Below are 27,207 nucleotides of genomic sequence, written 5' to 3'. Positions count from 1 at the left end.
CCTAGTTGACATGTATCAGTTCACCTTCTCTTTTTTTTTTTTATTGTGAATATTTTCAAAACAAGAAAAAAAATTGGTTCTAAACTTTTCTTCAGATGTCAGCTACATGAAGTTTGTGCACAATGCAAATAAGTTCCCAGAAAAAGAAGAATATGACTACATAATAATAGGAGGAGGAACTGCAGGCTGTCCATTAGCTGCAACATTATCATCAAAATTCTCCGTCCTCCTCTTAGAAAGAGGCAATATTCCCAACAAGTTTCCTTCTGTATTGAACAAACAAGGATTGATGAATGCTTTCACTGACAAAGACGATGGTGAAAATCCCTTCCAACGGTTCGTTTCCGAGGATGGCGTAGAGAATCTAAGAGGGCGGATTTTGGGTGGTAGTAGCATGATCAATGCTGGATTCTATTCAAGGGCTCATAAAGAGTTTTTTGAAACACAAGAAATAATTGAATGGGACATGGAAATGGTGAGAGAAGCTTATGAATGGGTTGAAGAGACTTTGGTTTCTGAACCAAATTTGAGTTCTTGGCAATTTGCTTTTAGAAAGGCATTGTTGGAAGTTGGGGTTGACCATGATAATGGGTTTGAGTTGAGACATCTTGTAGGGACTAAAATTGGAGGTTCTATCTTTGATAACCAAGGCAATAGACATGGAGCTGTAGAGCTTCTTAATAAGGGAGAATCTGAAAATCTTAAAGTTGCAGTTCAGGCTACAGTCAAAAGAATTCTCTTCTCTGGTTAGTACTAACTGATTTTGTTACTCTTTTAATTAAGTTGCTTCTCAATAGCATATTTTGTCTGTGAGCTCCCTTCAAGCTCCTGTTCATCGATCTAGATACAAAGTTTGATGAGGGTGTGCAATGTGTCAACCTTTGTTGAAGCGTCTAGACACACCTCCTAGTCTCTCCCATATGTGTATATCTTATTAAAAAAAATGTTAGTTTTCAAATATAACAAAATTAACTAAAGTATTTATGAATATAAAAAAATATTAATGATAAGTATTGATAGATACTGATAGACGACTATTATCGTCACTTATCATTGATATATATTAATAGACACTAATAAATGTTTATTAATATTTATCAATGTCTAAAAATTGAGAATGATGTGGGTACAATGAAGGTGCCCACCTACAGTATTATTTTCTAAAAATTTATTTATCAATATCTATAACTAATAGCTATGAAATTTTATCTGTTTTAAAATATTTTCACCAATTTTGTTACATACGCCCATTTTCAAAAACACATATCAATTGTTAAAATTAAAATTATACCCAAACATTTTCAAACTTGTTATGAAGAAGTGATATCTAAGGGAAAAAAGGTCCAACCTATTAAACTAAACCAAGATATGTAAAGAAGTATATAATATATGACATCAAATAATTAATATATGCTTTACTTTTGATCATGTGTTGTATTACCTAGGTTTGAAAATGGGTGATCGAAATATTATTTAAAACAAAACCCAAAAAATTATGAAAAGAAAAGGGAATTTTTCAAAATAGAATAAATGAGCTAAATATTTACATATATAGAACAATTTGAAAATCGAAAAATACTCACAACCCCACAATGTAAAATTCCAAAAATGTCTCATGATTAATTGTTATCTAGAACACGTAATATATTTGGGAAACGATCGTTTAAATTTGGTTATTCTCTCATGTAATCATTTAGATTTGATAGTTTAGATTTGAGTTTGGCGAATTTTTTCAAGATTTTTTGGTCTGCAATCATTTAGATTTGGTACACGATCGTTTAATTTAATCGTTTAAATTTTGGTAGCAAAATTAAAACGATTTTTTTAGATATTTTTGTACTTCAATAGTTTAGAATTAGCATATGATCGTTTAGATTTGACACATGAACATTTAAATTTGGCAATTTGATCATTTAAATTAGGGTAGCCAAATCTCAACTTTTCTTTTTCAAGATTTTTTGGTACACTATTGTTTATATTTAGTACATCATTATTTAGATTTGGCTACTTTTGTACATTATCGTTTGCATGACAATCCAATATCCTAACGATTTTTTTCACGATATTTTATATTTGACACATGATCTTGAACCAAATAACAGATTGAAAAAATATAAAAGAATTATTGAAGAAAGAAAAAGACGATGAAAAGGAAAAGAAAAAAAATTACAGAAGAAGAGGAAAAGATGATAGGAAGGAAAAGAAAAATTACAGAAGAAAGAATATGAAAAGGAAAATATTTTTAAAAAATTGGAGGAAAAAAGAAAAAGACAATGGAAAGAAAAAATATCGCCGAAAAGGAAAAGAAAAAAAATCGCAGAAGAGAGGAGAAGAAAGACGATGATAAGAAAGAGCAAACCTAGATATTTTTTAAAAAATGATAAACTTCATGAGCTTTTTCAATTTGTGGCACGGGCCGTAAATACATTTTTTTCCGTTTGTTGTATTCATGAAAGTAAGATATTTGATAGGGGAAAATGTCAACATAAAACGATTTTTAAATTGAATTTGAATATGCTTTGACTTATCATTTGTGCTCTCATAATTCGAAGGCTTGCTATACCTAACAAAGTTTATAAACATAGTGGTTGGTTTGAATCTATGTTTGGCTAGCTAATTATATACCATAAAACTTTTTTAAAAAATTGGAATAAAAAATCAATAATTTTATAATTATTGAAATTTGATGATATGTATCATGCATATATGTCTAACTTGTAGCTCGGTTTGGATTGTTGGTACATTTTTTAATAATTGTTCAAAATATTGTTCAACAAATTTGGATTGTTGTGATATAAAATAAGTTGATGAGTATACCACGCATATATATGTTTATTTGGTTGAGATGTTTGTGTGAATCTACTCAACTCTCTCCATACTATTTACATGAATTTTGTAGGTTTATCTGCAAATGGGGTTTTGTATTCAGATTCGAAAGGAAAGTCACACACAGCATTCATCCATGAGAAAGGAGAGATAATTCTAAGTGCTGGAGCCATTGGTAGCCCTCAACTTCTCCTTCTAAGTGGGGTTGGCTCAACATCTCATCTTTCTTCTTTAAACCTTCCTCTCTTCCTTCACCAACCCCATGTCGGACAATTCATGTCGGACAACCCTCGATTTGGCGTCAATATTGTGCTTCCATTTCCTCTACCAACGACGACGGTGGAAGTCGTCGGAATTTTAGAAAAGAATACATATTTTGAGTCTTTGTCAAGCTTTATACCATTCTCAATTCCACCTTCTTTTAGTCTTCTTCCTCCTCAATCAACTTCACTGAACATGAGCTTAGTTCTCATCAGTGGAAAATTCTCCAAAGTTGATTCTTTGGGGTCTCTTTGGTTGAATTCTTCTACTGATGTGCGAAAGAGTCCAATGGTTCGATTCAACTATTTTTCGCATCCCCGTGACCTTGCACAATGTATTGGAGGATTAAGAAAGATCCAAGATTTGTTGAACACACAAACGATAGAAAATATTAAGACAAAAGATTTGGAGGGCAAGAAAACACTTCAGTTTCTAGGGATTCCATTGCCGGAAAATATGGCAGATGATACTTTGGTTGGAGAGTTTTGTAAGAGAACGGTGACGACGTTCTGGCATTTCCATGGAGGATGCGTGGTCGGAAAAGTTGTTGATGGTACTTATAGAGTAATGGGAATCGAAAATCTTCGTGTAGTTGATGGCTCCACTTTCTCCGAGTCGCCAGGAACTAATCCTATGGCCACTATCATGATGCTCGGACGGTAAGTCTTTTTTTATATATATCTTTCAACTACCTGTTTTCACCCGTTTTGTTTGTAATAGAAATTTATAGAGAAGACAAACTTTAAAAACAAAAATTATTTCTCTTAGTTTTTTATTTTTGATTTGGTTTTCAAAATGTAAAATGTAAGGAGTGAGTTTAAACCTAAATTTAGAGTAAGTTTAAAGACAGTTTTTATTACTAGATCACTAGCTACTGATATTATTGTTATATATTAATTCAATTGTATATATACATACGTATGTATACACACATGTATATATTAACATTGAAATTTATCTAGTAGAACTAAAGTTTTTTAACTTAATCTTCAAACATCAAAAACATCTTTACAACTTCAAGTGATTTACAAACTTTACAATTTAAAAACCATGATCAATCCAACCCTGCAGATAATCGTGAGGTGAGAGATTCAATCTGTATATTAAAAAAATCAAAACTTCGTACGTTGTTACTATGAAAGTATTTTAGTATATTTATTTCTATAAAATAATGATATCGAAATGATTTTGCAGATATGTTGGCATGAAAATGCTTCAAGAAAGATTGAGTTTAGCGTAAACTACAGGGGAGGAGAAAGAGCATATCCAAGTGGGGCAAGGAAGGGCATGTGCATCTCAATTGACAAAAAAATTCATATTTATGAATAGCAATATTTTAGATAAGACCAATAGAAAGGTGTTCTTTTTAGTGGTTATGAGGACACATGAGATAAACTATGCATCCATGCCTCCTTCTTGTTTGGATTGATATCATAGATCTCAGTCATTCGTATATACTTAATTCTGTCAATTGAGTTATTGTTCCCTTTGGCAAAATAAACACACATATATTGTTATGCTTTGTGTTTCACTTTTTCCATTCAAATTAAATACTAAATTAATGCAATAATTAATGATTGGTAACATAGGACTATTCATATGGTAAATAAAGGGAATCGTTGATGCTAAATTTTGGCTAAGAAAAAACGCATGTGATCGTAACACTCAACATTTTGGCTAAGAAACCCTAAACCTTAAATGCATGTGACACCAACAGTTGAAATATTTGTAATATGAGGGAGAGACTGATAAACACTTAAAATGTGTTTATTTGTTCTTCTTACTTAAGATTAGCTTTAATGTGTTTGCTAGTGTTCTTATCAAACAATGATTTTTTTTTTAAAGGTTCAATTTGGTCTGCAGGTGCATTGAAACATCTTTCCTAAATGAGAACTTCTGTACTATCATCATCATTCCCACTTAGTTCAGAAGCTTACCAAACAAAGTTTAATTTCTCAGTTGGGGAGCAAACGATACAAATCAGACCAATTTTGAGCAAAAATGAAGAAAGAACACAACATTACAAAAATGAAGAGGGCAGCGTCACTATGCTGCACTATAGCATTGTGACATCACCCAAGATTCTCAAAGCGGACAGTTGTCTCCCATGCATGCAGTAGGTGGCACGAAAAGAAGACAAAGTCGGGATGCTGAGCAGTAAACAAGGTAAGGTGAGTGCAACAGACGAACTTGATGCGACGGATGAGATCCTTCATAGACTCGTAACGCAGCCTATAGTGTTTGCAACACTACCCATGCCCAACAACTATAAATTTAACCTCTCATTTTGCCATTCTAAGGATCCCAAGTCACTCCAAACCCTTCTCTTTGTTGATTGCACTCTCCCTCACCTCATTCTATATATCTTTGTGTTCTAGTTGTTTTATTTGTAAGTGCATATTGTCTTGAAAGGTATGTAATATTTCAACCTTTGGGATAGGACTTTATATAGGTTGTGATTTTTCCATAAATGTCAATCTATGCTTATTTATCTCCTTACGGATGGAACACTTTTTGATTGATATGACAAATCATGATAATTATATCTTGTTTGCTTGCTGACGCTATCTAGGATATGAATTTTCTAATCCTATTGGCAAGCTAGGATATACAATCTCATCTCATCTTTTATTATTAATTTATACCATATTATTTTATCTTAATTTTTTTTTCTTTTTGCTTTATTCTACTATGCAAGCAAGAATTACTCCTGTTAAACTTTCACTAAAGCAGTTGGTTAAGAAATCTACTTCTATAAATACCCTAAAATCATGATAAAATTTATCGGCTAAGAGAATATTGAATAAGTATGTTCAACAAGTGAGAGTTAGAAATTGTTTACTTGTAATTGAGATTCTTCTTGAAAAAAAAAAGTATTTATGAAACTGTTGAGCATTAAACTCAAAATGTTAGTTTTTCGACATGTATTTGAGAGATCAAACGACATTTTGAATAAGTATATTACTTATGGAGTTTGATGCCCCGGCTGTGTACTTTCTAATGGTTCAAGTTTTCAAGTCTTTTGGAGTTATCTAGAATAAAAGTTACGGCAGTTTGTATAATGAAAGGTCAAGAATTATTGCAACCTTTGAAATTCTATCTTGATTATTGCAATCTCTTTAATTTTGCTTTTATTAGTGATTTTATCGAAGGAATTTAGAGAAACACCTTGTGAGACTATATACATTGATAACCTTTAATGAAAAAAGTTGAATCATGGGAGCATAGTATATTTTTTTTAAAAAAAAAGACAGATCATGTCATTATCACGACACACCAAGACAAACTATGACAACTTGAATATTCAAATGCATGCGATGCTAGACACTCAAGACGCATGGAAAGTAGTCCAAGAAGGTCTTGAAGTGGAGGCTCGCTCCAATTGCAAATCCAACAACAAATTAATTGAAGCCAATAAAAGACGAAATGTGAATGAAACACAAAACTGCTCTCTATCACATGTTCGAAGTTGTGGATGAGTCTGACTTCAAGAAAATTGCAGGTGCAAAAACATCGAATGAAGCATAGGACACATTGGAGAAGGTTTTCAAGGGTGTTGATTGAGTTAAGTGCGGCTCCATACTCTTCGAGGTGAATTGGAAACCATGAAAATGAAGGAGTCAGAAGGAGTATCTGACTACATCACCCAAGTTCAAACGATGGTGAACCAACTTAAACGCAATGGAGAAACTCTCAAAGATGCCAGGGTTGTGGAGAAAATCCTTCGATCATTGACAAATGACTTTGAAAATGTCATCTGAGCAATCTAGGAGTCATAGAATTTTGAAGAAATGACTATTGATGATCTTGCAGATTCCATTGAAGCACATGAACAAAGAAAGGAAAAAAAAAACAAGAGGTTCTAGAAGAGGCCTTACAAACAAAGATGGTCATTATCAAAGAAGAAAAAGCAATGTATGCACAACACAATCAAGAAAGTGGGCGTGGTCGAGGGGTGGTCGCAGTTTCATTCGCAGCAAAGGTCGTGGTCGTGGAAATAACAATGAAGAGAGAACAAAGGAGTCAACAAAAATGTCGTGGATGAGATCGAGGTCGTGGAAGAAGTGGTCGCTCGTCCAAATGTTGAGTGTTACAATTGTGAAAAATATAGACACTACGCAAAGGATTGCTATGCCAAGAAGAAGATGGAAGAAAACGCAAAATTAGTGGCAAAAGAAGAGATCAAAGATGACGGCATTCTCATGATGACCCATGAAGGCACCACTCCGGATTGCGAAATGGTGTGGTATCTTGACACTGGTGCAAGCAATCATATGTGTGGGCATGAACATTTTTTTGTTGATGTGTAGGAGATGGAAGATGGATATGTGTCTTTTGGAGATGCATCAAAGGTTCAAGTCAAAGGTCGAGGAAAATTATGTTTTTTAAAAAAAGATAGAAAATAAGGTACTATGGAGGATGTCTACTTTGTACTTGACTTGAAGAATAATATTCTAAGCATGAGACAGTTATTGGAGAAAGGATGTTCAGTCATCATGAAAGATCGAATGCTATATTTGAATGACAGAAATGATCGGTTACTCACACATGTTGAGATGGCAAAAAAATGGATGTTTAATCTCAACTTAAAGAATATTACAAGAAAAGTGTTTACAAGTCAACATGGAGGGCAAAGCACTCTTATGGCACTTATGGTTTGGACACTTACACTACAGCGGGCTAAAAGAGTTAGCAAAGGACATGGTCCATGGACTACCAAAAATGGTCTACACCAAGAAGTTTTGTGAAGGCTGTGTACATGGAAAGTAAGCAAGGACAATGTTCCAAAAGAAGGCCGAATATTGTGCAAAGAGAACTCTCGAGCTTATACACACAAACAAATGTGGTCCTGCCACCTTAATGTCTTTCAGTGAGAAAAGGTATTTTATTACCTTTATTGATTACTATACAAGAAAGACTAAGGTTTATTTTCTAAAAGAAAAGATAGAAGCATGCGAAGTATTCAAGAAATTCAAGGTGATGGTAGAAAAGACGACTAATTTTTACATCAAGGCAAAGTTAGAAGCATTTGAAGTATTCAAGAAATTCAAGGTGATGGTTAGAAAAGACAACCAATCTTTACATCAAGGCCTTATGATCAGATAGTGGTGAAGAATACATGTGAATCACTTTTACAAATTATTGTGAGGAATAAGGTATCAAAAGATTTTTTCCTGCCACACATTCACCTCAGCAGAATGGCCAGAAAGAAAAAATCTATATGCTTCATGCAATTATGCATTGTTGGATTTCTTGAAAGTTTAATCACTAAGTTGTCGCAAAAAATAGTTGCAACTTCTTATTACTTCCAACTCAACTTTGCCAAAACCCTTTTCAACCATATTGCTTGACATGCACATAATGTAGCAGCAATGAATTCGACTTCTGTAGTGGATAAACTCACCACTGGCTGCTTCTTAGAAAATGTCAGGCTACTACTCTTGAACATAGAAGAAACACATTATGAAGTGTTTTTCCTGTCATCCAAGTCCTTCGACATAGTCATTGTCTGTGTAGGCACAAGTCTTTCATCTCCTCCTCTCTTGTAGAAAATTCCAAATTCAGATTTACCCTTCAAGTACCTTAATGCACGTTTAGCAACATGTAAGTGCATAAAACTCCCTACAGCTTATTTATAAAAAGTCTTATCCACTTTAACAACCTTCTTCATCCTTCACAAGCTTTAGACCAGAAACAATTGGACTATGAACTTCTAGTGCATACTTATGCTGATTGATTGATTAATAGTGTTGAAAATAAGTTATCTTATTTTGCTTAAATTCGAAAGAAGCTTAAAAAAAACACACTTGTCTTTAGGCCTATAACAACTTTGTGCTGTCAGAATGATATAATTTAAAATATGAACCCGACGTGAATCGAACACGCAACCTTCTGATCTGGAGTCAGACGCACTACCATTGCGCCACGGATCCCTTGTTAATTCAATTGGTAACAATTAATTAGTTGCTCACGACAACTCAATTAAATTGGTTAGGTATAATCAATCAAAAAAATAGTAAGATTAGTAATGATAAAAGCATGATTGAATACATCAAATAGAAAATTCGTTAGACCCAAGCTAGATTTTTTTTCTATATAATTTTTATAGTTTATTTTCTCATTGCAATTTATTTAGTTGCAATTAAGAAAAACCATCAAAACCCCCAACTACCTCGGTTGAAAACTTATTTTGATTGGAAAATTAACGTGCTCCCTAAGTTTGGCTCAGACTTACCACTAATGCTAGTGTTTGGTGTGTAATTTGGTAATATATTTTACACAAATTTGAGTGACGATGCAATCCATTGGTGACTAATAATGGATATTGAAAACCCACAACACAACTTCAATAAAGCCCAAAAACTCACCCAAAACACCAATGGAGAGCATAGCGATGGCGAACATGACTCATCAGTGAGGACAAGGCTCAGATCCCCCACTCGACATTAATTTGGTTAGGGAATGGCACACAACATGGCTTGAATGGAGGAGGTGACTCGCGGCTCACGAATGGACACTGCTGGGCTTCATGTGCGACACGGTCAAAAGCTTCGGGTCGGGCTCCGGTTGGTTGGACAAAGTGGCTGGGAGTGGTATGGCCGGACGAACAAAGATGCACAATGGGCAATGGCTGGGTTCAAACGTGGAGAGAAGAAGGGTCCAAATTTATTTTCTTTTCTCTTTTATTTTCCCTTTTCTTTTCAGTTCACTGGGAACTGTAAGCATTTATAACAAAATAAAAACCTACTAAGCCATATTTTCAAATGGTTTTGAATTTCACATTATGCTTGTTAGCGATTTCTTTATCATCATCTCTTTTATTTTTATCATTATCAGATATTGTGTCTTTCTTCTTCTCGTTTCTTCTTCCTTTTTCACCAAACCTAAACAATCGTTTACTAATATCAAAACGAAATAAATAGTTCATTATCATAAAATTATCTATCATGAATTGAACATTTGACAAAATATTTACACTTTGCGGATGTTCGACAAAATATTTATACTTCATAGAAAAATCAAGTGTAATGAATTATTTGTCTTTCAGAGGTTTTGTTGTATGAAGTGTAGATACTTTATAAAGTTTTATATTTTTTAAAAAAATTCAAATAATTAATTAAGTACGCATACTCATATATCCACTTAATTATACATCTTATAATTATCCATTATGTAAATGTATTGTTTGTCAATTTTTCTATTTCATCAAATAATTACACAAAACCAAATAATTAATTAATAACATACTTCACCAAAAATCCAAAAAATTAATTAAATATACATGCTCATATATATACTTAATTAATTTCAATTCCATCAAATTCAATTAAAATAAAATCCAATAATAACTTAATCAAAAACAAAATTAGAAATTACCTTAATTTTAGGATGTTACTGCATATTAGAAGATTTGAGCACAACATCATAGATGTCATGTTGTGCTCTCTAACAAATCCTTAAATGGGCGTGCTTGGATTTTGTTTGGCTAGGGGTCACCCTGATGATATAGTGCATGCATAAAAGAACTAATATAGCAAAATCTATCGGTGCTAGACTTTTATCGCTGATAGACTTTTATCGCTGATAGACGTCTATTAATGATAGACCAATATTTGCAAGAGATAGTTGCAAATTTAGTAATTAAATTCAAAATAATTAAATATATAGAAACATTTTTAAAAAATTGCAAATATAGCAAAATTTGTCAAATTCTATCAATGATATAGTATCACTGATAGACCATGTTATAAAAATTGGTCTATCACTGATAGATCATACAAACCTATCAATGATACAAGTCTATCAGTGATAGTTTTGCTATATTTACAATTTTTTTAAAATGTTGCTATATTCTTAATTATTATTTCTCAAATGGTCATCCATTACAATTACACTATTTGCAACATAGACGATTAGTGATAGATTTTGACAGTTTTTGCTATATTTGCAAATGTTTTAAAATCTTGATATATACTTAATTATTTTGAATCTAATTACTACATTTGCAGCTTTTCCAAAATAAAATGACATTTCATTGGTTGAGTTCAATTGTGTTAATTTATGTTTGGCTAGAGTTAGCCTCACAATTGAGTGTTTGACAAGAGTGGGTATCCGCCAGCTACTTGGTCTTTAATTGTTACTTTCAAAACATATATCATATGCATTTTTTTTTTGTCATTTTTAAATTTCAATTATATCATTTGGTCCAAAATCACTTATAGCTGTATAAATATTATTTGAAAATGTTAACTTCTTTTAACCAAAAAAAAAGGAGAGAGAAAAATTAAATATTCAACATTATAACCAGTTTTAAGGATTTTATTAGTTGAATTTTAAACCAACTTTCACTAGATAGGTTGTTTGCAAAAGTTCAAATGAGTGATTATGGCAATTAATTAAGCATTTAAATACGATAAGTTAAAAGTCATAAGGTTAAAATAAATTAAAACTCCAACCAAACACGAGTACAGTTTAACTTGGTATATTGTCAATCAAGAGATGAAGTTCAAAATTTTTCGGTTTAGTAAGTAACTTAGATTTTGTTTTATGTTTTAAATTCATGAAGGCATTTGGTTGGTGGTATGAATTCTATTTTTGAAAACTGGTTTTAGATTATGTATTTTAAATTTAAAGAATTTTTTTCTAGAAAATGAAACTGGAAGTATTAGTAGGCACACCGAGCATCCCCACTAGGTGGGCACCCTCATCATCTCCAATATTATATTCAATAAAGCTTCGGAGATACAAAATATCTATTACATATAGGCTCGATATAAGCCAAAATATAAAGAGAAAGCCTAAAAATACAGCTCGACATATTAATAAAAAGCACTGATATTTAAAGCAATAGTAGAAGCGGAATAATTTTTGAAAAGCTTATATTTGATAGGCTATTTGGGCAGTCAGTTTGCAGATGTTTGCCTATAGATTGATCGAGGAAGTGTAGCTATTGTTGAATATTATGTCGTTCCTTTCCAACCAAGTTGTCCAAGTGATGGCAATCAAAAGATGGAAGAGAATCAAACCCTTTGAGAATTGATATTTATAGAACAAATGTGTTTGCAAAGGGCTTTTAGGCTGTCAAACATTACTAGTGATTCAACCAGTGAGATCCTTTCCTTTGCTGTAGAAGGATTTAATGAAAGAGCAGTGGAGGAAGATGTGGTCTATTGTCTCATTTCTTTTTTTACCCGATATGCACCGGTATCAATTTTCGTCGTTGATAGAATCCAAAATGCATAATTATTTTAAAAGGGACAAACAATAACAAAAATAATATTTCATGATATAAACTCAATTATTTTTGTTAAGTTAAAATATACATAGCATGCAATAATATAGGGAATTGTCAAAAATAGCAAATTAGACAAAATATTTACGACCTATAACAAAATTTTTAAATTCTATCAATAATATTAGACATTGATAGACACCAACATCATTCTATTAGTGGCATTAACTTGGAATTTAATTTATGATTCCGCTACTAAACACATATCTAGAAACATGACTCTGTTTTCTTTGGCTCCCTTGTTTTCAAAATTTTTGTTTTCAAATTAAATCTTTGACCGGTGATAATTTTGATATATAAGATTTAAGTTAGAAGCAATAGGTTAGGTTAGCTTGTTATTTTATCAGGATGAACATTGTTCTAACCAACTTAGGATTAATTATACCAAATGTTTTGTTCAATTAGAAGCCTGAAAATTGACCATTCAACCTAACATTCTCTTGAACTTAATGCTATTATTGGATAATTCAATTATGCATGCTTCATCGTGTTGAATTAGAAAAATTATAATCTTAGGACTATCTAGTTATCTTAAGTAATTAAATTATTGGTTTGGTGATCAAAACATTACAGAGAGATAAGTAATGATAATTAATCAATGAGCTAATTCTTTGGATCGGGAGAGATCGGTATAACCTAAGCTAGGCTTTTCTTTATTGAATCTTTACAATTCACTTTCGTTTCATGCAATTTAGCTCTCTTACAATCAATATCAAGCTCAACCCCTCCAACTCGGTTACCTCAGCAGAATATTAATTTGTCAGGGAAATTAATGTGCTCCCGGTATAAGTTTGACATGGACTTACCACTAAAGACTAGTGTTTATAGTGTGTATTTCAGTAATTGGCACGTGAATTTGGACAACGAAATACGTATGCCAATAGTCCTCGTATTTATTGTAAGGCCTCAAGTTTAGAAGGAGATATAAAGGAATTGATATCACATCTAAATGAGAGAGATCATAAATATATGAAAGTATAATTAAGAAATGAACTGATATCACATTCAAATGAAATAGATCATGAAAATCTGAAAATATGATTAAGAAAGACTTTAATTAAATATCAACAAATCAGAGTGGCGCAGCGGAAGCGTGGTGGGCCCATAACCCACAGGTCCCAGGATCGAAACCTGGCTCTGATAGAGCAAATGTCTTTATTAATATAATGGAAAACTATTATTTACAATAAGAGTGTGAGTCTCATTTTATTTTTCCTGTGTGGTATTCTCACCATGCATATCCCCCTCAAGATGATATCTATTGGACTGAGTATCATGAGTATCATATTTTATAGTAACTCCATCTCAAAATCAATTAGCAATTAATCCAGTAGTCCATCTATCTTTTTCCAATGTACGACGCGATTCTCAACATAATGCATAGAAATATGGGGGCCATCAAGTGCCAAATCCGGATTCTAAATCCTAGGCATAAGTCATTCATAGGTACTAAAGCGAAACCGTCCCAATAAAATGTGGTTTTGGGATGAATGAAGCAAAAACTATTGGACACGTAATGTCAACCAAATTTTAGAAAGAAAAAAAATGAATGAACCGATATCAACATGTACGTTCTTTTTCCGAAACAACTTTTCACTTAAAATCAAGGACCGCATAGTTAGGAAATGCAAGGAATTCCAAGAACATCATGTTCAAATTCTGGATCTTCATGGTTACATTTATGTTATTATGTAACAAACTGTAAAAGAAGATCTTACATTTTCCTGGAAGCAATGTAGACCATAACAGACCCACCAACATAACAGGGGGAAACGCAATTGTGAGTTCAATAATTAGTTTCTTACCTTTGAATATTTTTCAATAATATTGTATCATCCATTTCATTGGGTTAAGAAAAGGATGTTTATTAAAAAACTCATTTTTCTTTAAACTCTTTTGTTTTTATACACTTTATTCAAAAGTTATTTTAAAGTGGTTATAATTAAACACACTAATTTTTCTCTAAAATAAATATTTGAAAATGTATTTCAAATACATGGTAAATTTGGTTGCATCTAATTATTGGTGATAGCTATATATATTTATTAAAAGAATAGAAGTTTAGAAGGGTGAAAATGTCATATAATTGAGGGGGAAATTCAAATTTATTTCAATAGGCTCCAAAATAATTGTATTTTATTTTATATCTTTAATAAAAGTTTGAAAAACAAATGTAGATCATTCGTGATAATAATTGAATAACTTGCATGAATGGACTTCTAGAATTACTTGCATAACTTGTATTCTATTTTAGACTCAATTATCCTATGTCTATATAAACCTGCCTGGTTGCAAAGGCAATTAAACAAGAAAAAAGTGCTTTTGATAAAAACATGGAGAATTATTCAACCATGGTTGCATTTCTCCTTCTCATCCTTGTCTTTCTCTCTCACTCCCAATTAGGACTCAATCAAGGTAAAAACCCTTTTGTCTTTATTGTTTTCTTTAATCTCTCGGCTAGTTCAGCTTGTTCAAGGTCTTATTTTAGTAAATTAATTCTTATTAATTAGTTTTATGAAAGTTAACTTAGTTCCATTTTTTTCTCAAAAATAAAAAAAGGAAAAAATATTCTTACACGTTGTTAAAATTAGTTTCAAATTAGTTTTACTCTCTGTCTTCTTATACATTGTTACACAATTTGTTCTATTAAACAAACAGGATTGAAAAGATATTTTTACTTTCAATTTGAGGTGATGGTTTAATCCATAAATTTTAGTTTCTATCCCTTTGGTTCTTATGTTTATATTTTATATAACAATAAACTTCTACGAAAAATTCCTCTTTCTTTCTTATTTTAAAAAAATTAATCCATAGTCGTTAGTTTATTAACATTGAAGTATACCCATTTTTTATTATGTATTTATATAAACATCTAACCTCAAATTTGTTTTGTTTAGATGTTAGCTACATGAAATTTGTACAAGATGCAAGTGAATTCCCAATAAAAGAAGAATATGACTACATAATAGTAGGGGGAGGAACAACAGGGTGTCCATTAGCTGCAACATTATCAAAAAAATTCTCTGTCCTCCTTATTGAAAGAGGCAGTGAACCAAGCAAATATCCCTCTGTATTAAACGAACAACAGTTACTAAACGTTTTCACGGTCGAAGACGACGGCAAGAATCCCTTCAATCGATTCATTTCCGAGGACGGTGTTGAGAACATACGAGGGCGAGTCCTCGGTGGGAGTAGCATGATCAACGGCGGTGTGTACTCGAGAGCTGATCCAGAGTTTTTCAGAACACAATTGGGGATGCAAGAATTGGACATGGAAATGGTGGAGAAGGCATATGAATGGGTTGAAGAGGCTATAGTGTTTAAACCTAGTTTGAATCTTTGGCAAGGTGCTTTTAGAAGGTTTCTTGTTGAAGGTGGAGTTGAGCCTGATAATGGGTTTGATTTAAGAGATGATGTGGGAACTAAAATTTCAGGTTCTATCTTTGATGAGAATGGGACTAGACATGGAGCTGTGGAGCTTTTAAATAAGGCTCAACCTACAAATCTCAAAGTTGCTGTTCAGGCTATTGTTCAAAGAATTCTCTTCTCTGGTTAGTGCATATTGGCTTAATAATCTTAGCTTTTTACCTTTAAAAGCTCCAAAACTTAATATAGAAAGAAAAAGAAAATAAAAAGGTTAATTAATTCTAACCTTTCGTTTAAAAAATAAATAGCACTGAATATAGCAATTAATTTCGTTCAAAATATTAACATATTGAATAACATTTTTAAATAAATTACAAATATTTCAAAATCTGTCAAAGTCTATCATTATCGATTATCTTACAAATATTGGTATATCATTGATGACTATATAAGAGTCTATCATTGTTATATATTTAATTATTAATTTTTAAAATTGTTATTCGAAAAAAAAGTTAGAATTTAGGTTTATAATTAGAAATTAGTGTCTATGAAACTCCATCTAGTAGACAAAGAGGCTAGGTGTGTAGAGAAGGAGTAAAAAATTATCCCCATACAATGGTATTTGCATTATACTCGTTAACTTTCAAAATAAGAAATTAGATTCTCACACTAATATTTAAATTATATAAATTATATTTATTATATATAAATCATATAAATTGTATTTATTATATAATTTTGAGAATTAAATTTTTTATCATTGGTCCAATTTCTATGATACTGTAAAGTTGAGAGTCAAGTTTGCGATTTTGCATTATATACATACACACAAATGTGTAATAATGATAACAAAATAAGTTTATTGTTCCACTAAATGTTGAATTTTCATACTTTTTCAAACTATATATCTATATATTTTGGTGTAGGTTTATCAGCGAATGGGGTTTTGTATTCAGACTCAAAAGGAAAGCTACACACAGCATACATTCGCAAAGAAGGAGAAATCATTGTAAGTGCAGGAGCCATTGGAAGTCCTCAACTTCTCCTTCTAAGTGGGATTGGCCCAAAATCTTATCTTTCTTCTTTACAACTACCTGTTGTTCTTCACCAACCACATGTCGGCCAATCCATGATGGACTATCCTCGTTTTGGTTACGTCTTAGCTTGGCCATTTCCATTGAGTTTCACCTCTTCAAAAGTCATAGGAATTTCACAAAACAAAACCTTCTACTTCCAATCCATTGCTAGTACAACACCGCTCTCAATTCCCCCATTATTTAGCATTTTCCCTCCTAATTCCACTTCTTTAACAACTACTAGCCTGGCTACCATTGGTGGCAAATTTTCTAAAGTTGCCTCCACGGGCTCGCTTCGTTTAAACTCCTCTGCCGATGCAGCAAGCAATCCCATTGTTCGATTCAATTATTATTCTCATCCTGCCGATGTTGCTATGTGTGTTAAGGGAGTGAGAAAAGTGGGAGGTTTTCTTAAAACTCAAACTGTAGAGAATATTAAGACGAGGGATTTGGAGGGTAATAAGACGATTCAATTTGTGGGGCTTCCGTTGCCGGGAAATTTGTCGGATGATAGTGCAGTTGGGGAGTTTTGTAAGAAGACGGTGACGTTGTATTGGCATTACCATGGAGGTTGTTTAGTTGGAAAAGTTGTCGATGGTAATTATAGTGTTATCGGAGTTAAAAATTTGCGTGTACTTGATGGCTCCACTTTTGCAGTCTCGCCGGGATCTAATCCTACTGCCACTCTCATGATGCTTGCTCGGTGAGTAAAAAAATACTTTTCATCTCGAAAGTTTAAATCAAAATATTTTCTTAAAATTATTGTTGAATTGTTTGGAAATGATGGTGAAATACATTTTAAACAAAAACGAATCAAAATATTTTCAAAAGTAGCATAATATCACTATCTATCCGTGATCATCGTCTATCACACACTCAAATCGTTTACTACCATAATTCAATCAAACAGCATCACCGTAAAGACAAATAGGATAATTTTTGTCTTTTAAAAAATCTACCCTATTTGGATTTTTTTTTCTTTTTTTCTTTTTTCTTTCTTCTTTTTAGGAGGAATATTGTTTTTCTTTTTAAAAAATGAAAATAAAACTTTTTTTTAATTGCATGAGATGAGAAAAAAATTAAAAAAAATTGCTTATGATACTTTTTTTTTTCATATTACAAATATAGCAAATATGACAAATATGACTATCAGGCGAATATCAGAAAATTAGCGCTTTTAAATTTGCTACTTTTACAATTTAAAATCTTAGTTGTATTTATCATAAATTCTTTTACTATTTTTGTCAATACCTCTTTTTCTAAAATAAGTAGTTTTTAAAATTTACGGTGAGAAATCAAAGAAAATTTTTACATTTAGAAAACTAAAAACAAAATAGTTATCATTACCGTTTTAGTAGGAAACTTTGGACTATATATTAAATTCCTTTTTGAAGAATAGTCTAAAATAATCAAGACAATATAAACCATTTTAAATTATCATTCCTAGGAATGTTGGAAAACTTTAGAAAAAATATAATGAACGAAAATTATTGTAAACGATGAAACTGTAAAAACATTTACAAAATATAACAAAGTTTCAGTTTCTATCAATTCGTATCTATCGAAAATTATCAATTTCTATCCATGTTCTTGATAAACACAAATAGAAGTTTATAAATGTGTATCAATGGATGGAATCTTAAAACTAATATAAAATAGGATTAGTATGATGTTTTATGAAGGAAAAAATAATAAGAAATGCAATTATTTGTGGTTTGGTTTGTATACAACATTTTCATATATTAATAAACTAAAAAATGAAAATGATTGCAGATATGTTGGCCTTCAGATTATGCAACGAAGAGGGGTGTAACAAAAATGGCTAATTAATAGCACAAAAGAGTAGCCATTTGTTTCTACTTCAAAAATATCTTAATTACTACATGCTCAACTTATTGTATCTCTCTTAAATAATAATTTACATTCCTATTTAAAATATAAAATTATAATTATTTACTTTTCCTTATCTTTTTATATATATATATATATATATTAATTAAAAAATACACTTTTAGTTCTAAATTTTATATTTGGTTTCTACCTTCTTCTTATTAGATTTTAAAATGTTACACGTCTAGTTCTTCAAGTTTAATTTTTGTTCCAGTTTCGTTCCTAACTATTAAAATATTACAACTTTATTTTAATGGTTTCGTTCCTAACTATTAAAATATTACAACTTTATTTTAATAGTTTGTATTCTATTTCAAATTGTTCACTTGATTTTACATTTTTAGTCTCAATCTTTTATAAATATAGTAATTATTTATTAAAATTTTAAAAGTGATGAAAACTAGTGAGGATTTGAAAAGGTATAATTCGTTTTATTATTTTAAATTTGTTAAAATAATTTTTATAGTGTCAAATGTTTAAAACTCCACATTTATATATTATATTGTTGAACTAATGAAATCTCTAATAGTTACATTCATAAAAATACCGCCTGAAATACCTCTCTTTTTTCCTCGTTGAGGATGGATAATTGGATACTTTTAAAAATATAACAAAGCGGTAAAATATTTAGACTTTGTCAAAAATTTACAAGTATAAAATAATTTCAAAAAAAAAAATTCACAGACCTACAATGAAAAATACCAAAAATGTTTATATTGACATTCAGTGCACCTAATATATTTGGAAAAATCATTGTTCAGATTTTACTATTCTTTTTTATACGATCGTTTATATTTGATAGGTAAACTGTTTTTTCAAAAAATAAATTGGTACGCTATCGTTTACGTTTGTCACACATCATTTAAATTAGGGTAGCCAAATCTTAATGATTTTTTTTCACAATCTTTTATTTTTGGCACACGAACTTAAAAATTCAAATAATAATTTGAAAAAAATATACCACGATCTTGAACCAAATAAAAGTTTGAAAAAAATATAAAAAAATATCGAACAAAGAAAAAAAAGGAAAAGAAAAAAAAGCTTATAGAAGAAAAGAAAAGGACAATGGAAAGAAAAAAATTGCAGAATATGAAAAGAATGACAAATTGAAATATTTAAAAAAAATTTACAGAAAAAGACGATGGAAAGGAAAAATATAGCAAAAGAGGAAAAGAAAAAAAGATTGCTCACTAAGAGAAAGATAATGATAAGAAAGAGCAAACTTGAAATTTTTTTAAAAAAATGGTAAATCTAATTATAAGCATCTAACTACTAACAAATCTAATTACACTTATACCTCTATCCTATACTAATCTATGTGTCTAACACATTATTGGGGAGATGAAAAAAGTGTTCATCTTCTTATTTCCATTTATTATCTATTTTTTATAGATGATTTTTGGATTAAATGTCATAATAAAAAAAACAAGAAAGGTGAGAAAATAATAAAATTATATCAAAATTGCACAATAATTCATATCATCATCTTCTTCTTGGGTTCATGTCCTCAAATTCTTCAAAGCAAGCAATGTCAAGGTCATGAGATAAAAATTATATTACTTTTCTTCTACTTCTTAGGAGGGGACTCCGTTATAAAGAAAACTTGCAGTAATGAGATGTCAAAGGTTGATTTTGTCTTCAATTTCATATACTTTGGAAAGAACATTGATTCTTCATTTCAAATATGATAATAAACCAACCTTTTTTCACTAATGTGTTCATACCGAAACTAAACTTAGATTTGAGTGTACCTTCAAAATCTTCGCAAAATAATACTTTGTTGTTTATTCGTAAGGTATAAACTTTTTGTCAAACATTGTAAAATTTATTCTCAAAACTTTTATCAAAATTTTGAAAAACAAAGGCTTAGTTCAATTCAACTTTTTGTCATACTATTTGCAAAATTCCTACGCTAACTGCATGATTGGAATACTTTACCTTTTGCAAACTGCATGCACATAGTATAATATAATATCAATTCGAATATGATTGAAAAAATTGCTTCACACAAACTCGATCAAAATATGAATATGCAATTCAAAAATAAATTATCAGAGATCAGAAAACTTAAGAATAAAAATTACCTAAAAGAACAAGTTAACCAAACTCGAACACAAGTTTCAAGAATCCCAAAACTTCCAATTTCAATCGATCAACCCCATGATTTAACTAAATCCAAACCAAATTACTCCCAAACGGCTCCAAAAAGTTCTTCAAAAGTAGAGCAAACATCCTTTCATCAACAAGGTAAAGACAGTGGGTCATTCAACGCTTCAGAGTAGAATATCCTCTTCAAGGGAATAGTGATTAAAGTTCAATCTTTAGACAATCCCTGATACAGAAATGATGTAACGCTAACAAATATGCTTCAAACCACAGCAATTAAAGATGGGAAACAAAAAAAAAAAGTCGGTGAAAACTCAGTGGTCACCATCTTTAATGAAAGTAATTTTACATGTATACCAATAGTTCGTTCCCTTTAAGAAAAATTGTGACTAAGAAAACAAAGTAAAACTGGCGAAATCAATCGGCAAATGAGTTCTCTTCTGCAAGTTATAACGCTTAAACACTGTATTCTCCAACTGGGTGCCTCAAATATTCTTTTTTGGCTGCTAAGAATTAGCCACCTCCAGACTTCAGGGTGTTACTTAACCTGAATTAACAAGTTACACCAGTTAACTATATAAAAGCAAGCCGTAAAAACAAGTAAAATACTTCAACAACGTAGTTATTTGACATCGAACTATTTTAAGAGAAAAAGAGAAGTGAACGACAGATGGAAGAGTTAAAACAGAAATGGCATGTGAATGATGATCGGTATCTACATAGAGTATAAGCATAATGATGCTTTCACAACAGATAAATATACCCCCATTCCCAAGGTACAAAAATAAACAAGATTGTCGGGGATTATACATCCAATACAGATCATCAGTCTGGCTGATAGCAATCGTTAGTTTAAAAAGACTTCTGTTAAATAGTTATGGTCTTTCACTTTGAAAATTGTTAATTACAAATTTCATATCAAAGATTATGTGTTCTTTAACGAAACAAAATTTAAGAGAAAAAGAAACTCTTCCATGCTTTTGTTCATTACTATCGACCATCTCCCTCCCCTCCACAGCTACTAAAGGAGTGCCTAATTATTATAGTTTCTGCGGTCATTGAAAAAACAAAAACAAAAGCAGATGCAAACTATAAGCTTGCAACTTACCAATCCAATCCCTCAAAAAGACCCTCTCCTTTTATAGCGGAGGCTTTAAATATAGCCCATTGGCGGTTCTTAATCTTGTGCAACTCTAAAGCCTCTGTGACTGCAGCATCATCAAGTGCACCTGGAAGATCCTATACCAATGGGAAGATAATATGTAGAAAATATAGAAAATATTAAAGTGCATTAACCATATTTATTAAACATTCTGTACAAAGCCTTCAAAAGTCTGAGATACACAATCACAAATGTTGGGTCTTGGAACTTGTGTTGTAATTTAGAGAAACAGTTTTCAAATTCCAAAACTTGAGTTGAGAAATTTCCAGGGGGAATTGGTAAAAGAGAAGCAAGGTTTTACTGTTTTCAAGTATGACTGCTTCTGAAGGAAATAAGAATTACTGTTTCTAGAATTTATTTTGTTTGAAACAGTGAAATGAAATAACCGTCCACTTACGGTTCACTTCACACAGTTCGGACTTCGGAGTTGTAATTATAAACTTAATATTGTGCTTGAACAAGTAAAATGGAAGGTATATAAAACACGGAAAAAAAAAATTCTAAACAGTTATTTTAACACAAATAATAAGAAATGACATTTTTATGTTCCTTTCAAAACATACAAATAAATCCTTAAAGCCACTTTTTTACTCCAATTGCAGAATTTATCAGAATCTCATAATTCAAAGTCTAGGATTCTATTTTCTGACAAAACATGCAAAATATATAAAGAATAGGCAACATCACTAACCTGCTTATTTGCAAAAACTAAGGCAACTGCACCCCGCAACTCTTCTTCCTGAACAAACACAAGAAAAACTTTTGAAACTAGCTAACAAACTTGTCTGACAAACAAAATTAAACTCGTATTACCAAACTCAATACTTTATCCAAAAGAAACTGTTGACAGTTCTGAGTGCTTTCTAATTCTTATGCAAAAGTAAAATACTGGAAACTGAAGGAAAAGAATAATGAGGCAAACATACTTACTTTTTGAAAAGCAACGCAAGCATACTTGCTTTTTCAAAAAGCAATGCAAGCATACTACTACTGACATCTATGGATCATATACAAGTCCATGCACTAGATGACGTATTTCATTACCACAAAAAATTGAGATGTCAGTCGACATCAAATAGCGTACTACAATGCATAACTTTACTATAACTAATCATTGGACATCATATCAAAATTTCAGAAACAAAGCCTCGGCATTTGACAAATTTCTACACTTTGTTTATCAACTATGAGGTAAGTACCAACCATATTTTACCTCAAGTATTGCATGAAACTCCTCTCTTGCTACCACCAACCTATCAGTATCACTTGAATCAACCACATAGATTATAGCTTGCGTATTTGGAAAATAGCATCTCCAGTATGGTCTATGACACGAGGCAAGCACCTTGTTAGCTAGATCCATTTTAGAAGAGAAGAAAAATGACAGGAGAAAGAAAAGTTCATGTACAGAATCAATTATAATTATTATACTGGGAGAACATAGATGGGCCGAAGTATGTATCAACTTTCAAGTAACAAATTCACCAATTAGTCAACTTCAGAAACAATATCTTCTTAACACTTGACATGAGAAACTATTCATGAAGTGACGTCTGATAGACTGATACTGGCTCAAATGAACAAGGTTATGAATCCCCTTCCACTTCTCTCTAGAATAACCCAAGATTTCTACTTACACGCATTCATTGAGAGAAATAAAAACTAAACATGGGCTTACAAGAATACAAACAATCCCCAACCTCAACAAAGGAGTCTGATCAATTCATACAATAAAAAAGGACAACGTACAATCGAATAGAATTATATGAAGGCTATAATTACAAATACTAGTGATCAACGCATTTAAAGGTGAGAGAAAAGGGAGGGAGGAGGAGGAAGGGGAAAGAGAATAACTGAACACGAAAGGATAATTATAATATTAATTAAATCATAATTATAATATTAATCATGTATGTAGGATTTTATGATAACTATACAACAATAATCATGAAGTTTACCATAAACCATTCAATCCCTCTAAGAACCTAATAAAGTCCAGACCAATTCCCTTTACTTCAGAATTTGGTATAATTGCAAGTGTGCAATCAAATAGCTTCTTAGAAAAGGAAGAATTAGCAGTAGTGAAGACGAATTACATTATCATAATTATCAGAAGAAACATAGTACAAGTCTTCAATTTAAAGGGAAAAATAAAGAAGAGAAAAGAGGGAAAACGCCTCTTATCTTTTCTTTTGATTAAAAAAACTATATTGTACTCTCCTTCCAGCTGAAGAAATCATTGATCTAGGAATTGGAGGTAAAAGCCAAAGGGAGGCACCTAGTTGAATATTTCAGGCAGAAAAGAAAATGAAAAGCATCCTACCTCACTTAGGGGTGCTAGGTTGCACAAAACCATCTTCTTGATAGAAATGATATTCAAATTTTGACGAAGAAATTTACAGACACAAGCAAAACTAGGTATCTCCGTTCAAGAGTGTCTTTACAATTCTAATAAACTATAGAGTTTCTTTGTTTTCTTTATCTTTTTTTAAATTAAAATATACACCAAAGAAATTGTAAATGCATTGAACTGTAAGCTGATCCAGGAGAAGAACGAAAAAGACCCCCCCCCCCCCCCCAACCTTCAAACGATCTTTTTCTTTTTCTTTTTTGGTTAAATAGATCGTATTCAATTCAGTCTTACATAACATTTAGCAGATATAATTTCAACAAGCTAGAGATTTTAACTAAGCATCAGATAAAAAAATAAAAAACACATGAACTTTCAACTTTCTTGGGAAATATCTAAGGACTGGCAAATGGAAAAAACTAACCTGATACTAGTCTGTCCTCCTGCATTACAGACAACGAAAAACAATTAACGACATAACCAAGATGCTCTGATGGATTTTAAAAAATAATCAAAGTTAATATTTGCTCCAAGTTGGTAAGCTTGTCATAGTAAGAAGAAAGCATGGACATGCAACCAAACACGACTAAAATATTTGCCCCTCGTTGGAATTGGTTCGTACAGCAAAAAGTAAAATAAAATAGTAATAACAACAACAACAATGGTAGTATTATATCAACTTAGCAATATTAATGCTAAATAATATGAAACTAATTTTCATGCCGGATTACATGTAAGTATTACTTAGAATAAAATCAATACAAATCTGCACAATCTTTCATTTTTCTATAAGGAACATTAATCGTCATAATCTACTTCTAGCAGAACAAAGCATGCTCCTTTCTCTTTCTCTGCTTTTGTTCTCTAAAGTGTTTTGTGATCCCATCAAATTAGTGGTGGAAAAAATGATACAACATGAGATCACGTATCTTCACTTAAAGATACAAGGACCTAGATTGGCTTACCAAGATCCCAGACCTGGAATTTGATATTATTGTACTGAACAGTTTCAACATTAAACCCAATTGCTGCATTAAAAAAAGGATAAAGTTTATTAGGCATTTGAACAGTAGCTGAAGGAATGCCAATACAATAAACAATTATTTTCAATTCAACTTTTCACTAATGAATCTTCCATTAAGAAATATTGAAGATACTGTAACAAGAAGTCATTAGGAAGCATCAAAGAACCAAATGGATACAGAACAAAAATACCCCACCAAATTTACACAAGTAAAACCTCATAAAATAGCAATAGAAGAAGGAAAAAAAGACATACTGACAAATCCAAGGTGTAGCATTACGCACAACCTAGTTTGATATTTCCGCAGAAAAAAACCAAGTCATAGAAAATTCTCATGTAAAATTCACAACATTCTACCATAGTTTGAATTCGTCATCTTTAGTGAAACTAGATCTATAGCCTGCGACTCTAGGTTAACCACTAATGGTTGTTTTCAATGCACTTTTCACTATCTACAATTAAACAATTGAAAAATAAAATTGATACCAAAGCTTTTTGTAGTTAAATTTTAAAATTCAAGATGTAACTTCCAATCTCTTCCCCTTCTCTAAATAGAATAGGAAGCCCACAGAAAAAGTAAGAGAAGATACAAAAGGTTCAAACACTAGAAGTCTTGAAAGAGAAATGAATGAGGCAACCATAGTTTTAAAGGTTAAACACTAGTATTATGTGATCTACAAAACTAATGCAGCAACTACTATGGTAATTTGACACAACCCCTATTAAACCCGAATGCCGAAAATTCTAATTCTAATTCTCATGAACAACGAAATGCTCTAATTACAGGAAAACCAGAAGATCACATTTGGAGAGAATACAAACTTGGAATAGTGGAGACAACCTCCCCCATCTGAAGCCGATCTGCACAACATTAAGGAAAGAATCCATCAGAAAATGGCGCGCAAGTGTCCATCAAAAAAAAAAAAAAAAAAGGAGAGAAACCCAACAACACATAAGGAAGTCAAACAAAAAGAAATGAAGAAAAACGTACAGAGAATTGTAGTTTTGCCAGCATTATCGAGACCAAGAACAAGGATCCGAGCTTCCTTATTTCCAAAAAGCGAAGAAAACATTCGAGTAAACAAAATCCCCATGATGTGAAGAAAGGAAATGATGGGTTATAGTTATAGATAGATTAAATGATCAGATCTCAAACGCAGAGGCTCAATACATCCCTGAAAAAGAAGAAGCAAGCAGAGACTGAAAATTGAAAAGAGAAGTAAAAAATGAAAAAAAATGGGGAATTGAAGATGATAGAAACCTGCGTTGTTGTGAGGATTATGAATTGAATGAGGAATCTAGGGAAAGAAGTGGGGTTGTAAAGAAGAGTCAGAGTGAAGAAGAAGAAGAAGAAGTGGGTGGCGATGTGCTCCAATTGGTATCGCCAATTCAGAGAAATGGAGTTGGAAATTTTGGGTAACAGAAAAGTAAATTGTTAGATGGCGGTGTTGCTCCCGCTACGGTGCGTTCAATCCACGTCACTTCCGAGGTATATTTATTTATATTTATATATTCTTTCTTTTTTGCTTAATAATATTAATATCATCCAAATTCCTTCTTAATTTTCATTTCTCTTTTTTCCAAGACCATTCTAACTGTGTTGCTCCAAGTATTTTACAACCATATCTCTTTTTTCTTTCTTTCTTTTTTCATTTCTTCTTCCATTTTCTTATGTTTTCTTCTTTTACACTCATGTTTTTCTTCGAACACGAGAAAGAAACAAGAGGTCAAAGATAAAGGAAGGTCATGAACGAAAATAAATTCAAAAAACTAAATTAAAGTTGTGACGGACAAAGAGAACAAGGAGTTAAAAATAGAACAAAGAGTTAAGAATCTCAAGTAGAGGCTAAAGAA

At 31.6% G+C, this 27,207-nt stretch overlaps 3 protein-coding genes, 1 long non-coding RNA gene and 2 other non-coding genes across 6 annotated transcripts; 3 read left to right on the top strand and 3 right to left on the bottom strand.

The window, feature by feature from the left end:
- LOC101214030 ((R)-mandelonitrile lyase-like) lies at positions 1-4,604 on the top strand. Its single transcript, XM_031880830.1, has 3 exons — positions 1-746; positions 2,846-3,746; positions 4,282-4,604. Exons 1-3 carry the CDS (start codon positions 107-109, stop codon positions 4,325-4,327), a joined length of 1,587 nt encoding a protein of 528 aa, XP_031736690.1. The 5' UTR covers positions 1-106; the 3' UTR covers positions 4,328-4,604.
- A 3,461-nt stretch (positions 4,605-8,065) lies between these two features.
- Positions 8,066-9,851, bottom strand: LOC116402036. The gene is made up of 2 exons (XR_004214391.1): positions 9,456-9,851; positions 8,066-8,669 (listed from the first exon to the last, which is right to left on the bottom strand). It is a non-coding gene; the product is annotated as an uncharacterized LOC116402036 (long non-coding RNA).
- TRNAW-CCA lies at positions 8,949-9,020 on the bottom strand. Its single transcript has one exon. It is a non-coding gene; the product is annotated as a tRNA-Trp (tRNA).
- A 3,599-nt stretch (positions 9,852-13,450) lies between the features above and the next one.
- TRNAM-CAU lies at positions 13,451-13,522 on the top strand. Its single transcript has one exon. It is a non-coding gene; the product is annotated as a tRNA-Met (tRNA).
- A 1,174-nt stretch (positions 13,523-14,696) lies between these two features.
- LOC101214272 ((R)-mandelonitrile lyase 1) lies at positions 14,697-18,781 on the top strand. Its single transcript, XM_011650619.2, has 4 exons — positions 14,697-14,794; positions 15,277-15,930; positions 16,672-17,524; positions 18,595-18,781. The coding sequence occupies exons 1-4, from the start codon at positions 14,713-14,715 to the stop codon at positions 18,632-18,634; spliced, it is 1,629 nt and encodes a 542-aa protein (XP_011648921.2). The 5' UTR covers positions 14,697-14,712; the 3' UTR covers positions 18,635-18,781.
- A 2,164-nt stretch (positions 18,782-20,945) lies between these two features.
- Positions 20,946-26,852, bottom strand: LOC101209396 (ADP-ribosylation factor 1). The gene is made up of 9 exons (XM_004149021.3): positions 26,615-26,852; positions 26,345-26,528; positions 26,176-26,214; positions 25,295-25,357; positions 24,754-24,772; positions 23,193-23,304; positions 22,671-22,718; positions 21,926-22,056; positions 20,946-21,364 (listed from the first exon to the last, which is right to left on the bottom strand). The coding sequence occupies exons 2-9, from the start codon at positions 26,445-26,447 to the stop codon at positions 21,331-21,333; spliced, it is 549 nt and encodes a 182-aa protein (XP_004149069.1). The 5' UTR covers positions 26,448-26,528; positions 26,615-26,852; the 3' UTR covers positions 20,946-21,330.
- Between the last annotated feature and the right edge of the window lie 355 nt (positions 26,853-27,207).

Source organism: Cucumis sativus, chromosome 2 (genome assembly GCF_000004075.3).
Source record: "Cucumis sativus cultivar 9930 chromosome 2, Cucumber_9930_V3, whole genome shotgun sequence".
Taxonomy (NCBI): Eukaryota; Viridiplantae; Streptophyta; class Magnoliopsida; order Cucurbitales; family Cucurbitaceae; genus Cucumis; species Cucumis sativus.
This window is presented reverse-complemented; position numbering and strand designations above follow the sequence as displayed.